General features: G+C 49.1%; 3 protein-coding genes across 3 annotated transcripts; 2 read left to right on the top strand and 1 right to left on the bottom strand.

Moving 5' to 3' along the window:
- Positions 1-2,450: 2,450 nt before the first annotated feature.
- LOC120949567 (gamma-soluble NSF attachment protein) lies at positions 2,451-7,067 on the bottom strand. Its single transcript, XM_040366949.2, has 6 exons — positions 6,658-7,067; positions 6,471-6,538; positions 6,077-6,387; positions 5,730-6,005; positions 5,456-5,650; positions 2,451-5,367 (listed from the first exon to the last, which is right to left on the bottom strand). The coding sequence occupies exons 1-6, from the start codon at positions 6,708-6,710 to the stop codon at positions 5,302-5,304; spliced, it is 969 nt and encodes a 322-aa protein (XP_040222883.1). The 5' UTR covers positions 6,711-7,067; the 3' UTR covers positions 2,451-5,301.
- Positions 7,068-7,364: 297 nt separating this feature from the next.
- LOC120951990 (pleiotropic regulator 1) lies at positions 7,365-9,079 on the top strand. The gene is made up of 3 exons (XM_040371031.2): positions 7,365-7,605; positions 7,674-7,810; positions 7,886-9,079. Exons 1-3 carry the CDS (start codon positions 7,493-7,495, stop codon positions 9,019-9,021), a joined length of 1,386 nt encoding a protein of 461 aa, XP_040226965.2. The 5' UTR covers positions 7,365-7,492; the 3' UTR covers positions 9,022-9,079.
- Positions 9,080-9,436: 357 nt separating this feature from the next.
- LOC120947853 (transitional endoplasmic reticulum ATPase TER94) lies at positions 9,437-15,350 on the top strand. Its single transcript, XM_040363620.2, has 5 exons — positions 9,437-9,885; positions 10,906-11,008; positions 11,380-13,416; positions 13,493-13,647; positions 13,762-15,350. Exons 1-5 carry the CDS (start codon positions 9,869-9,871, stop codon positions 13,862-13,864), a joined length of 2,415 nt encoding a protein of 804 aa, XP_040219554.1. The 5' UTR covers positions 9,437-9,868; the 3' UTR covers positions 13,865-15,350.
- The last annotated feature ends 216 nt before the right edge of the window (positions 15,351-15,566 follow it).

Genomic DNA, 15,566 nt, shown 5'->3' with positions numbered 1-15,566 from the left:
CTGCTGCGCTTAAGTTGAATCAAATCCCTCGAATGAGCGGACGAACCTTTCGAATACACTTCACGTACTTAAATGCCGAAATTAATGTCACGATGCCCGACTTCCTGGGAACACACACGCACGCTTTGGAGCTGATTAATGATCACATAATTAGATCGACAACCCTACGGACCCACAGCTCCGGTCGCCTTCGGATGCTAATCCACACCGCAAACGCATGCAAAGGAAGGTGGACAGTTAATTTCTTTCATCAAACGCCTTATTTTCGGAGCACGCCAGAAGAAAGGGCTTCTTCTCATTGCACTTCGAAAGCCACACCGCTCAGGCGACGATGGCCCAGTTTTCATCACCCTGGTTGAGTGATGCTGTGCCACCGATTTTGATTAGTGTGTCTTATTCCTCTCCAGTAAGCATCTTGGTGGGTATTCGTTCCTTATGGTCAGGTAGGTAATGTAAGCTTTCAACAGCTTGGTCACAATGTTCCATAACCGAAGGGATCGGTTCGGCTTGAAGAAGATTACGAAAGTAGATGTGAAGGTTGTGTCGGAGGGTAGCAAGCTACCCACGGTCTAAAGAAGGTTTCCCACCCCAGGAACACTTCGGGAACGCTTTAATCGGATAATGAGAGCGAGGATTAATGATTTTTAGACCGCTCGGAGCATAAGGCTAGGCATATAATGAGTGTTGAAGCACAAAAAGTTAGGTACGAGCACGAGCACAGCACTGTTCGCCAGAGAAGGGAGATTTTGAAATGATCCCTTAGCATACACTGTCCAATCAGTTATGAATGAGGTGTCATCACACTGTCTGGTAATGATCTCCATATCGAGAAAATAATATTGAGTTTGTTTAACTGGAGTACTTACTTGTTTACTTAACAAGCACTCCAGGGTACTGGGCAAGGAGTTTGTCTGGGGCATTACGAAGAGTCGTCCAGTGAGTCGTCTGATGTTATTCTAGTAAAGTTAGGTTAGGGTTGCTCGTTCCACATACTATCTTTCTACTAATGTAGGATCAAACATCTCTCTCTCTCTCTCTCTCTCTCTCTCTCTCTCCCTCTCTCTCGCTCTCTTTCTTTTTTTTCTCTCCTTCTCTCTCTATATCCCACTCTCTCTTTATTTATCTGTGTCTCTCCTCTTCACTGATATCCTCGTTGTGGCCCAGACCAGGTTGCCCAGTCGACTGTAGACCATAGATCTTTAGTAGCAGCTCGTCATCTATGAAGACACCCGATCATTGACAGGCTTTACCATCACTTGATCTAGCCACCCGAGCTCGATGTATTCCTCTGTTCCATAAGCGGAACTTCGAGTCTTGATGGGTCATAAGGTAAGCATTCTCATAAAATGCCACAACCTAAGTCAGGATGTCTCATTAGCCATACAGAACAGCAAGCTCGTGATTCATCCTTCACCTTCCCACACACCACCAATAGGTCCTGAGGATGCGTTGTTCTAAAACGCCTAGAGCGTTTGCATCCTCCACTCTAATGTCAGAGCTCATCAGTGTCCGATATGGATCTCAGCAGTTGGTGGGCACGATTCCTTTAAAAAAGACTTATCTAGAATTCGCTGCTGAAGTCGCTGTCCAAAATTACGACCATTCCAAGATACTAAAACTTCTCTGCCACTCTCCTTTCCTTCGTACTTGGACGCTATTACAGGCTGCGCTTCCTGACAAATATCCTGAGATCGAGATCTTCACCATGCCTAACGTCAGTTGATGTGAGGAATCAGAAAAATCTGCTAAGACTCCTATAGAATCCACTCTCCTGACGCCTTTTGCTCTCTCCCTCTCTCTCTTGTTGGCCTGCTCACGATAGAGCACGTCGATGTGACATGGCCCGGTCAACAATTATTCTCCAGGATGCTCGGTCCCTGGCTGCAGCCTCCCATCCATGTAGACACCCAATTTCACTTTTATCCCCTTCGCCTTATGCCGAACTGGGGATCGAACACCTTCTTGGTGGGGCATGAGTCCGGCATCCTCATGACATGCCCCAGCCATCGTATCCTGCCTGCCTTCGCCACCGTCAGGATGCTCGGTTCGCCGTACAGCTCAGCAAGCTCGTGGTTCATCCACGCTCCATGCTCGAACACACAGCCAAATATGGTCCGGAGGATGCGTCGCTCAAACACGCCCAGAACGTTTTTTATCCTCCGCTCGGATGGTCCAGGACTCGTATCCATAGAGGATCACCGGGCGAATCAATGTGCGATATATCTCACATTTCGTGCGGGCTCGAAGTCTTCTGGATCTCAGCAGTCGAGCCTTTTGCTATCTGCAACAATAATTCTCCAATAAGTGTAAAAAGACGTTCCTCTGCCGAATCGTTTTCCGAATCTCTTGCATCCTATAGTTGTGACAATTCATCCTGCAAAATTAGGAAAGATTAAACAATGGAACAGAGCCAAAGACACAGCCGGTGTACCGATGGTTAATCAACAATGTTACGCGCATAATGGTTTGCTTTTATTTCATTCGATTCTGACCCAGGAGCGGATTTTTTGTTCTATCTTTTCTTACACACTAAAAAAAAGGTATGATTAAACGTGGGGAGTTTGCCATTCCAAATCATCATCTACACCACCCGATCTGGCTGTCGCAGCGATTTGCAATCGAATAGCGTTTTTTTTTTGCATCATCGCCACAGAGAGCGGCGCGATTTTATAGCAAACAGCTTTACTACACACACAATCCACACACACTCATCACTTTACACACTTCTTGCTCGTAGGGGTAGGGTTTCTGCTAATAATGATAGATGGGGGAGGGGAAGGGGGATGGTTTCACACTCTTTGTTTTCCATACACACACATACACACGGGTGCTTTTTCTTATCTAGATCAGCTGTTTTCTTTTGTTTTTTTTTGGGTTTAATGTTTTTTTTTCTTTTTTCAATGCTTTGGGGATAAAATTTGTCTCTGATTAGTATGAACGTTGAAACGGAAGCCACACACCGTGCTAGTGGTTGGAATATTAGTAGTATTAGTAATAGTAGTAGTAGTAGTAATAGTGAGTAGTAGTAGTAGTAATAGTAGTGACTATGCTGCGTCAAATGCTGATAGTTTCAATTGATCTTGATCTTTGCTTGCTTTTTGATCGTTTCTTCGCCACTAAACGGGAACAAACGACCGGTTTTTGTTAGTTGATATTAGCATTTCTTTCAACGTTTCCTTTTTACAACGCATCGAAAGCAAGCGCATCGCTACATAATACATAACGAGAAAAACATCTTTAGGTATGTGCTATAAGTTTAACATCTGATTCTTTTCTTATTCTTTCCTCTCCGAATCTCTGATTATCGTTGTGGGCCGTTGTGTCTGTGGTGGGATTTATTGGCCACCTCTTACTAGCATGCTTTACTAACTTAGTTTTCAAAAAATATAGAGCATAAAGTGAATGAACTTCATCCTTTTTACAACACATATTAACAGCTCGCAAAAAAGCGAATCTAAAACAATAGACAATTTTAAAATTGTAATGTAAATCTTTTATAAAATAAACATAATATTTTAACAAATTAATCAATAAACAACTTTGCTTTACATTTTGAACGCTGCTCTAGAACCTTTCATCAAAGAAAAAACGAAGCTTTGCATCTCTTTTCAAACTAAATAATACAATTGTCCGAAATTAATTCCTCTCTTTATCCGTTATCCATCGTGTAGGCGCATTCTTTCTGTTCGTCTGTTTCTGTACGGCAATTGTTATACGAAAGTTCCCTCCTTTTCCCTGTCACCCCCCTTTTTTAAACCGTGTGTTTTTCACTAGCCCAGTGTTTCTATTTAAATTCCTTCCCACCCTACTACAATACATATAAGCCCCCCCTGGGGAGGGGTTCCGAGGAGCAACGACGTCCTGTCGATCACCTTCCACAACCATACTCGTCGTCGCGTCGGCTTCGGTGTCAGTGTGCTGGGGAGGGTTTACATTTGGTTGTTTTCCATTTCCCCCGTTCCTTCCAACAGTTTGCACTCATCAGCTTCAGATCAGTTTGATAACGTTATACACACATTCACGGTGGCGCATTAGCATCTACTGATTTTGTTTTGTTTCGTTTGCACTTATCGTACATTCATCTTGCTCGCTCTATCTATGTTTTTAGTATATAATTGATAACTTCACTATTCACTGATAAAGTACACTAGACCTGGAGGGGACACGCTTTAATCTCTAGCATTTCAACAACTTTCTCTGTATGCTTAATGTGTTTTTTGCTTTTGTTTATGTGTTTGCGTTTTGCTTTGCTTTGAGTTATTGGATAATAGGCTGGAGATGTTTAGAAATACGTTGCGACATGACGGCATCATACTACAGCTTGTAAATTTAATTTTCTGCCGGGGTTTCTATACTCTTTATATGCTGTTTTTTTAGTGTTTATACTAGAATTCACTAGCTCTTGTCGATTCTATGCTGTTCGGAATGTATTTATCGCCGCGGGTTCTTCGTATGCAGTGGTATAATTTTGAACAATTGATTTCATTTACTTTTACAGTGCTGTAGCAGCGATTCGCTAAACCTCGTTACTATAACATTGTGTTTAGCTTGATGCCAGCTTGTGTCCTGACACAAGGGCTATTTTCTTCAGAAAAAAAACGAGAACAAGGGATCTTGAAGCGTTTTCTTACACAGATAGCTAGCGAAGGGTGGAGAGAGCGAGAGAGATAGTCGGAAGTTTATGTTCGCAGCATTTTAATGGGTTTCGTTACCAGTATTGGCCAGTCCTATACAGCCAGAAAAGAATTTATGGCCAAAAGCAGAACAGAATTACAGCACACAACGGTACACACAAGGTGCAAGAATGTCCAGAATCAGTCGCCATTTGCATGAACGTTTAATCTTTTTTGTTACTGTACAATATTTAATTGTACAACTTAATTGCAACAATACAAAAAAAAACATAAATCTTTCTGCTAAACACACGGTTGTGCATAATTATTAGATGCATAGCTGATTTGTTTCCACACAGACAGTAGATGGAACACGGAGAAAAGTAAATGTTTGTCAATGTATCTCGAACCGTAACCGTTATGGGGCGGTTGAAAACATTGCGTGTGGAAATGTGCTCACAATTTTAGAATACCTTGTTGAAAAGCAACGACGCATTGGTGCGCCTAACATTGGGGCCGTGGCGCCGTTCGTTCGCATCGATAATCCTTGTCCTCTACCGGCAACGCTGATACTCATAATGGGTAATATTAATAAAAGCAAATAGTATCACACAACTTTTAACGCTTATACGGGGCACACCTATGGATGGACAGGTGGTAACGGTTGGTGGCAGGGGGCAACCACACACTAACACAAGCCACCCTCGTCCTCATCGTCGCCACCAGCAGGTCCAGCTGCCGGTTTTGCCGCCGCCTTCCCGGTCGAATGCAAACAATCATAAAAATTCAAAGAAAAGACGTTACAAACAATGAGGCAAGGAAGGAATTTCAATTATACTTACATCACCCGCGGCACCACTGTTGGGGGAAACGTACGAAGCGGCCGCATTCTCGATGACGTTCGCTTTCGGTGCAATCGAGACGCCCTTGGGGAGGGGTAAATCCCGCGCCAGCCGCGCATACTCCACATCCATGTGCCGGATGAACGGTGACGACAGGGCTCGCTGGGCTAGTTCCGGATCCTCATCATCGTACGCCTAGTGGGTGATAAAGAAAGCGAAGCGTATTGCTATTAGAATGACCACAAATTCAATATCCACACGGAATATACGCAACCTGTAGCAACGATTCCAGCGTTTGCACTTCGGCTGCATCGCAACAGTTGCCCCACTCCTTGAACGCTTTCTCCGCCGCCACATAATCGCCACGGGCGAGCTGCACCAGCACCAGTGCCACTGCTAGCCGGCCGATGGCACCCTCCGAACCGACCTGCTGGTGCAGCCCGATTTCGCGCCGTATAGCGTCCGCCGCCTGATCGTACATGCCGAGCTTCACCATGATGCGAGCCACCTTGCTAGCGTATTCGGCGCCCTGGCGCGTTGAGTCTTCGATCTGTTCCGAACACGCCCAATGAAGATAGAGGTAAGTATGCAATCGGTTCCTGCCCCTTTTACTACACCTACCGTAACCACGTCGACGGCCTGCTTGTACAGCTGCAGCGCGTCTTCCGGGTGCGTCTGCTCCAGTATCTTTGCCGCCTTGTCCAGCACGGTGGCGCCCGATTCGGGCGAACCGTGCTGCTGGTAGAGATTGCACGCCCGCTCCGCCAGCTTGCGTATGTCGCCGAGATTGTTCATTTCCTTGCAGATCAGTATCGCCTGATCGAGACACTTGGCCGCGTGGAACAGGGCACGGTTCTGGCGGTGACAGTCGGCGGATTTCATCAGACAGTCGCGGCACTGGTCCAGCGACTTTGCGTTCCGGAAGCAGGTGGCTAAGGTGAAACAAAACAAAACAAAGCAAAAAAAACACGTCAAACACAGGCGTTGGCGCACGGTGGGTATTTCGATGCCATACCTGCTTTGTTGTACTCCTCGGCCGCATTGTCGAAATCGGGTCTCCATTTCAGGAGCGATGTTTTCAAGCTTCAGGAGGGGGGGGGGGGAAGTAAAAATGCAAACGCAAAAAGAGAGAAAAAGATTAGCCAGAAAGGAAAAATGCACACTTCGGGGGGGGGGTGGACACCACTGCATCGCAACGTTACCATTTCTCAGCTTGTCGGATGTGCTCCTGAGCTTCTTCGATTTTGCTCGACATGCTTGCTGCTCACTTCGTAATCACCAGGACAAGTTGATAACAGCAACAGCGAACGGAAAAGTGCAGGATTCCAGCCGAGGTGCACTATTTTTCCTGGGGACTAGAGCTCCTGCTAATCGTACGGTAAACACTTCCACCCGAATGATGATTTGCACAAACACACGTCTACACGTCGCTGTACAGGGCAGAGAGGGGAAACTTATTCAGCACGAGAGAATGGTAGAGAATTTGCAGAGGAACACCCAAACTCGCACGAAATCGTCACGGAGGGTTCCACCAACAAAAACGACAATCGAATTTATTGATATAAAATTTTTCTTCACGTCCCGCAGTGACAGCTCACACGCCTTTGGAATTCTTTGTGTCAAAATAGTAGAGGCAATCCTGGTATGACAGGATCACGGCGTAGAACAGTAACTGAAAACGTACAACGATAGGTAAAACTTTCAAAGCGAAGTATATATTGTATGAAGTGGTATTATTTATTATTTAGAGCATATTTTCAAACCATTCGCTGTGTTTGAATGCCTTAAATTGATGAATTTAAAGAAAAAAGTTTGCTTTCCACATATCACGTGCAGCACCCCTGGCTGGGCCGATCCCGTCAACGCAAATGGAAAACAAGCGTATAACAGATGCTGCTTTCTCCAGCGAGCTGTCAAAATTTGTTTACCCTACGAAAGAAAACAACACGCTGCCGCTAAAGTTGCCGCAGCAGCTTCGTTTTACCAAAAAAGAGAGTAAATTGTGCTTCTAAAACCGTAAAACATTATAACGCACACATGGAGGAAGTTCAGCGTCACTCGGTGCACACGTTGGTGTTCCGTTCGTTAAAGCGTACGCATGATTTTTTCGTCGCCAACCAATCGCTGCTGCCGGAGATCGACGAAACACTGTAAGCATTCCTCCGCGGGAAGAGGCAAAATGGAGGGCAGTTTACTGAATTATCTTTCTTTTTTGCAGTGAAAAGTTGAAATACAACATTAAAGCTCGGGACACGTATGGGTTGGTTTTCGACCGTGCGGCCAAGGCAAAAGCGCTGGCAGCGAAGCGGGGCGATAGTGACCGGATCGAGGGACAGCATGGCGGCAAGGATGGCGGTAAGGCACTGTTTGAACTGTCTTGTGAACTGTCTTTTTCGGCACCTCTTAACCATTTCGCCTTCCGCGTTTCAGTGTTGGCAATAACAGCCGCCGGCGAACAGGAAGGAAGCGCACCGGATGGTACAAATGGTCAGATGGCGCTGGTTCCTGCCTCTACCCCGACACCCCAGGCTGCCTCCAACGCGGTGCAAATACTGCCAAAGAAAGCGCCCACCATCCCGAAACCGAAATGGCACGCCCCGTGGAAGCTGTGCCGCGTCATTTCGGGCCATCTGGGCTGGGTGCGTTGCGTTGCGGTGGAGCCGGGCAACGAGTGGTTCGCTACGGGTGCCGCCGATCGGGTGATTAAAATTTGGGACCTGGCCAGCGGCAAGCTGAAGCTCTCGCTTACCGGCCACGTCAGCACGGTGCGGGCGCTGGCGGTAAGCCCGCGGCATCCGTACCTGTTCAGCTGCGGCGAGGACCGGCAGGTGAAGTGCTGGGACCTGGAGTACAACAAGGTGATCCGGCACTACCACGGCCACCTGTCGGCGGTCTACACGATGTCGCTGCATCCGACGATCGACGTGCTGGTGACGGCCGGGCGCGATTCAACGGCGCGCGTGTGGGACATGCGCACCAAGGCCAACATCCACACGCTGACCGGGCACACGAACACGGTCGCGAGCGTGGTAACGCAGGCGGCCAATCCGCAGATCATCACCGGCAGCCACGACTCGACCGTGCGGCTGTGGGATCTGGCCGCCGGCAAGAGCATGTGCACGCTGACCAACCACAAGAAGAGCGTGCGTGCGATCGTGCTGCATCCGTCGCTGTACATGTTTGCGTCGGCCTCGCCGGACAACATCAAGCAGTGGCGCTGCCCGGAGGGCAACTTCATCCAGAACCTGGGCGGCCACAACTCGATCGTGAACTGTATGGCGGTCAATCCGGAGGGGGTGCTGGTGTCGGGCGGCGACAATGGTACAATGTTTTTCTGGGACTGGCGCACCGGGTACAACTTCCAGCGCTTCCAGGCGGCGGTCCAGCCGGGCTCGATGGACAGCGAGGCGGGCATTTTCTCGATGACGTTCGACCAGTCCGGCTCGCGGCTGATCACGACCGAGGCGGACAAGACGATCAAGATCTACAAGGAGGACGACGAGGCGACGGAGGAGTCGCATCCGATCAACTGGCGGCCGGAAATTATTAAGCGTAGAAAGTATTAAGCAGGAGCGTCTCAACTTTGTACGGAAATACATTTAATTTTAATGCGAACAATGGTAATTGGGATTTTTATTTAATTTTTACTTTTCTTATTTAACTGAAAGCGACAGTGGCTCACGATTTATTAGTAATGGAATGGAATTTTGTGGAAGAGTAAACTTATTAAACAATAATTTCGTCTTCATCATTAACGAACTATTTTTGAAAAGTGACGTAAAAATGTGGCCGTTTGTTTGGGTGCAAATTCCTGAACTTTGTGAGCTAGCTATTTTATCAAAAACCGTCAAAATATTCTCAAATTTTAAATCCAGTCTAAATACAATTTTTACAATCATTTTGTACCGGTTTTACAGAAATTGAAATTTCCAACTGTCACCCGCGCATGTCCACCGCGACCGCCAGCGTCATCCGGATATGTCAGCCAGATGGCAAGTCATCGTCATCGCTGCTTCGCGTTCGGGTCGTTGTCTTCGTCGCTCCCTGCTCTGTGCGCTTGCGGTTATAGCTCGGTAACCCTCCGTAGCCTGTAGTTAAGAGACTGAACCAGATTTTCGTCACCTACCAAAAACCCAATAGAAACGCATCAACAAAGGAAGTGTGCACGTCGTAGCAAGCTGCGACCAGGATAATTGTGATTGTGCTCTCGGGAAATCCGGCATTCAGTGAGGCGACAGGCGAAGTGTGAAAAGCGTGCGGCGTGTGTGTGTGCCCGTTTTCCCACCCATAGCACGGATTACATTTGCCAAAAGCGAATCGGTTTTCTGCAGAGAGGAAGCTTGAGTCGAATCGAAGTTTTGTGGTAACATCCCCGCCCCCGGTCGGAAGCAATCCGAAGAAACCGTTCTTCAAATGGCCGACAGCAAGAAGTGAGTAGAATATTCGCGTACTTTGTGCGGTAGAGGTGGAAGAGCGAAAGCGAGAGGGTGCCGAGGGACGGTTATGGCAACCGGGAAGCGGCCGGCAAGTAGGAGAGTAGGAGGAGCAGGAAAGCAAAGGGACAAAGTAGTTGCATTTTTCGCTTCCGGTGCAAGGAAACCCGGCACAATCCCGGGTACGGTACGGATGACCGTTGTGTGGTTGATGCACAAAGAAAGCAGAGCAAGGGGGAGCCTCGACTTTTTTCCCCGGTCTGTGTGTGTGTCATGTTTGTACGTAGAGGGTTTCTATTGGCTGAGCGGCAGCAGCGGCCGCCGTGCGGCTGTGTATGTGTGCGAGGGGTTTCGTTGTATTGTGAGAGGAATGAGCACGACTTGCTTCAATTTTCGCTTGTCACGATATAATGCGTTACTTCGCGTAATCGTTGGTTACAAATGCATCACACAAACGCGGGGACTTGTGGGGAAAAAGGAATGATTTCTGAGTAGAAAAAGGATCTTTGCCTGTCTGCCGAAATCTTTACACAAACAGAATTTCAAGATAAAATCCGGAAAATGGTTCACTCTCTTTCGTAAATTCTGCGAAACATAACCAGCAACGCCATGCTTTTCTCGGGGATATGGTTGCGTTGTGCATAAATAATAGACAACGAGAAGAAGGGGATGTTGTAACCATATTACGCTCATAATTATTTGGTAAATGTCTAGGAAAAATCATACAGTAAAAGTTTTATAAGAAACACTATTGAAGAAATGGCTAAATTCAATGTAATTCGCAGCTAGTGTTAGAAGAAGAGCCCCTCACACAGATGTTTGCAACAATTGTCTCTTTCCTACCTACGGCACAATGACTTCTTTCGACCAGAGGCTAATAACCTATGATGCACACCTCTTCGTTTCCGGGAAAATGACGCCCGTCGCTCTTTCTAAAGACAATTGCGCTATTTACGTTTTGTTCTAATCGTTATTCTTAAATTCAAATTTTCATAATCTTTTTCCTTTTTCTTCCAGCGATGATTTGGCAACTGCCATCCTGAAGCGCAAGGATCGCCCGAACCGCTTGATCGTCGACGAAGCCGCTAACGATGACAACTCGGTTATTTCGTTGTCACAGGTGAGCAAATACATGCAAGCTTTTTTTTTGTTTCTTGTGCAAAATGAAACGTGGACCAAGTCGACTCGAGGAAGGGATTTGAAAACACGTGTCCCAGCAGTGCAACCGTCGTCGATAAGCGTTGATGATGGCACACTTTGATGGTTCGATCGAACTGAATCTCCTACTGTGCTCCTCCTTGGCCCACTTAAGCGCTCTGGTGTGAGCAAGTAGCCTTTGCTTGGTTTGTTTTATTTTGCACTTAAAATGTGGCTCACAAAAAAATATTGCGCAAGGTTGAGTAAAAATGACGTCAGAACGCTAGAAATGGGTTTTTCATGGTGCTTAAATATGTTTTTCTGTTTTTGTTTGAAATCATGTTTTCTTTTTAGGCAAAAATGGACGAGCTGGAGCTGTTCCGCGGCGACACGGTACTGCTGAAGGGCAAGCGCCGGAAAGAGACGGTCTGCATCGTCCTGTCGGACGAGAACTGCCCGGACGAGAAGATCCGCATGAACCGGGTGGTGCGCAACAATCTGCGCGTCTGGCTCGGCGACGTGGTGATGATCCAGTCCTGCCCGGACGTCAAGTACGGCAAGCGCGTCCACATCCTGCCGATCGACGACACGGTCGAGGGTCTGTCGGGCAACCTGTTCGACGTGTACCTGAAGCCGTACTTCCTGGAGGCGTACCGGCCCATCCACAAGGACGACACGTTCATCGTGCGCGGCGGCATGCGGGCGGTCGAGTTTAAGGTGGTCGCGGCCGATCCGGAGCCGTACTGCATCGTCGCACCGGAGACGGTGATACACTGCGAGGGCAATCCGATCAAGCGCGAGGAGGAGGAGGAAACGCTGAACGCGGTCGGGTACGACGACATCGGCGGATGCCGCAAGCAGCTGGCGCAGATCAAGGAGATGGTCGAGCTGCCGCTGCGCCATCCGTCGCTGTTCAAGGCGATCGGTGTGAAGCCGCCGCGCGGCATTCTCATGTACGGTCCGCCCGGTACGGGCAAAACGTTGATCGCGCGTGCGGTCGCGAACGAAACCGGTGCGTTCTTCTTCCTGATCAATGGGCCGGAAATTATGTCCAAGCTGGCGGGCGAGTCGGAGTCCAATCTGCGCAAAGCGTTCGAGGAGGCGGAGAAGAACTCGCCGGCGATCATCTTCATCGACGAGATCGACGCGATTGCGCCGAAGCGCGAGAAGACGCACGGTGAGGTGGAGCGGCGCATCGTATCGCAGCTGCTCACGCTGATGGACGGCATGAAGAAGAGCTCGCACGTGATCGTGATGGCGGCCACGAATCGGCCCAACTCGATCGACCCGGCCCTGCGTCGGTTCGGACGCTTCGATCGCGAAATCGACATCGGCATTCCGGATGCGACCGGCCGGCTGGAGGTGCTGCGCATCCACACCAAAAACATGAAGCTGGCGGACGACGTCGACCTGGAGCAAATTGCGGCCGAATCGCACGGTCACGTCGGGGCCGATCTGGCGTCGCTCTGCTCGGAGGCGGCGCTGCAGCAGATCCGCGAGAAGATGGACCTGATCGACCTGGAGGACGACCAGATCGACGCGGAGGTGCTGAACTCGCTGGCCGTCTCGATGGAGAACTTCCGCTACGCGATGACCAAGTCGAGCCCGTCGGCGCTGCGCGAAACCGTGGTCGAGGTGCCGAACACGACCTGGACCGACATCGGCGGACTGGAGAACGTGAAGCGCGAGCTGCAGGAGCTGGTCCAGTACCCGGTCGAGCATCCGGACAAGTTCCTCAAGTTCGGCATGCAGCCGTCGCGCGGCGTGCTGTTCTACGGGCCGCCCGGTTGCGGTAAGACGCTGCTCGCCAAGGCCATCGCCAACGAGTGCCAGGCGAACTTCATCTCGGTCAAGGGCCCGGAGCTGCTGACCATGTGGTTCGGCGAGTCGGAGGCGAACGTGCGCGACATCTTCGACAAGGCCCGTTCCGCGTCGCCGTGCGTGCTGTTCTTCGACGAGCTGGACAGCATCGCAAAGTCGCGCGGTGGCAATGTGGGCGATGCGGGCGGTGCGGCCGACCGCGTCATCAACCAGATCCTGACCGAGATGGACGGCATGGGGGCGAAGAAGAACGTGTTCATCATCGGGGCGACCAACCGGCCGGACATCATCGATCCCGCCATCCTGCGCCCGGGCCGTCTGGATCAGCTGATCTACATTCCGCTGCCGGACGAGAAGTCGCGCGAGGCGATTCTGCGCGCCAACCTGCGCAAGAGCCCGGTCGCGGAGGACGTGGACCTGAACTACGTCGCGAAGGTGACGCAGGGCTTCTCCGGTGCCGATCTGACGGAAATCTGCCAGCGGGCCTGTAAGCTGGCCATTCGTCAGGCGATCGAGGCGGAAATTCGCCGCGAGCGGGACCGTGCCGCCAGCCAGAACGCGGCAATGGATGTAAGTAACTGGGCTGGTTGCTGTTACCGACCACGTGGCATTGATTAAATCTCTCTCTCTCTCTCTCTCGGTTTAGATGGATGAGGAAGATCCGGTGCCGGAAATTACGCGCGACCATTTCGAGGAAGCGATGAAGTTTGCCCGCCGTTCGGTGTCCGACAACGACATCCGCAAGTACGAAATGTTTGCCCAAACGCTGCAGCAATCTCGTGGATTCGGTACTAACTTCCGGTGAGTGTGTGTTTTGACATCCGTATTTTGAGATGCTATTGTTTGTTGGTGCGCTTTTACTAATTGATACACTTCTTTTCCCTTTTGTGACACCTGCGCGGTCGTCTGCCACAGATTCCCCTCGGGACAGGGCGCCTCCAGCTCGCAGGGCCAGGGTTCGTCGCAACCGACGAGCAATAATCCCGGCGACAACGGTGACGACGATCTCTACAGTTAGATTGCCCCGCGCCCGGCCAGTGTAGATCCATCTAATATCCCCCTCTCCCCTTAACCTAGACTATAAACAGTCGTCGGGCCTGCCGCCACAGCTGCTAGCTGCGGGGTGTGCAGTCTTTCAACTAAAGAATCATTGCCGTGCGTGCGTTTGTGTGCGTGTTGCGGGAGGGGAACATATACAAGTTTTGCCTTCACAACACCACCACCATCCCTTTCCCGATTATATCATTCTTTCTTTCCGCTCGTCATCCCAGAAACAGAAACAGAAAAACAGAGCTATGTGTGCAGATCGAGGATTAGTAGCTTCTAGGGAAAGAGCAAACATATGACTGGTTTATAGTAGAATGCGATCTAGTAGTAGTAAGAATCGACGATTACTGTAGCAAAACGCCCCCTCTCGCTTGGTCCGTGACACTCACCGTCTCACGTATGGTCGATGTCGAGAGGAGAGGCAGCTGTAGTGTCGCGAAGGAAAAGATGAGGGAAAGGTTGGTGAATAAACGGGGAGGATCGCTAAACAATAGAGGGAAAACGCGCATAATATGAATGAAGGTAGAGGCAGGCGGACGTGCAAGACTTGCATCTGCAATTCGAGCTCAATGGAGAAGGGATTTATAGGCGGCGGCGTAAGGTGGTGTTGAGACTGCAGCAGAAAACAGCAGCTTGTGGTAGGCGTCTTATTCGTAATGATGATTTTTGAAGCAAATAAGAAATGCGATACATTTAATTGTAAGACTAGCTCTCCTTAATAACTGTTTTGACCGATCGAACCCTATTTTCTAGCACATTCACGCTCCCCCTTCACACACACACACACCCACCCCAGGCCTGTTAATTACAAACCACAATATACCACTGATCCGGCAAGCAGACAGAGTGGCGACTGGTGGCGACGCTACTGACCCACATCCGGTCGGAATGGCATTTTATTTCAAGCCTTTCCCATGCAGCAGGGGCATATAAGTAAAAACATTCTTTTCATTTGAACAAAAACGCGGCAGCGCATTGACGTGCGCATATGTAGTAGAAATAGATTCTTTCTCACCCTGACACGATTTTTCTTCAGTAGGTTGGTTATAATCCACTTCCTTCCGCCTTTGCTGGTGGTTCAAATGGATGGAAGTCGCAATATGCAGATGGTGTGTGCGTGTGTGTATGCTCTGCTGTCGTTGAGGGAGTTTTTCATACGATTCCACCTCATCATTAGCTCCTTCAGTGTGTGCAGCGCAGTACATACACAATGCACTACACATCATAGCAGGAATGGCGTGTATCCTTCCCCTTTTCGTAAAGTGTTCGTATCAATGCGGCGAATAGTGTGTGCAGTTAGCAATGTTCGGCGAATACTTCTCTATAGAAAAACAAAACAGCTGTACTTTTACAACAAATCAGAAAACACTCGAGACACATGCAATGGTAGGAAAAACGGGAGGTTGGGTGAAAAACGAAAATAAACACGGAGAAAATAGAGGTACGAATGTAAGCGAGTTGAGAGAGTTGTGTTGGTTTTTTGCTGTTGCTTCACCTAAAATGTGTGCGAATGATGTGGAATTACCTCGTGCAGGAAGGTTTAAATCTGCAGGTCTGGGGATGTCCATCAGGCACTAACAAAAGTGCATGCTTTTCACTGAGAAGGACCTTTTTGCCATTCATCAGAAGAAATCATGACTTCAAAAAGTCCTTCACACTGTTTTCCGGATCAG

Source organism: Anopheles coluzzii, chromosome 2 (genome assembly GCF_943734685.1).
Source record: "Anopheles coluzzii chromosome 2, AcolN3, whole genome shotgun sequence".
Lineage (NCBI taxonomy): Eukaryota > Metazoa > Arthropoda > Insecta > Diptera > Culicidae > Anopheles > Anopheles coluzzii.
Note: the sequence above shows the minus strand (reverse complement) of the source record. Positions and strands in the feature narration are given on the sequence as shown.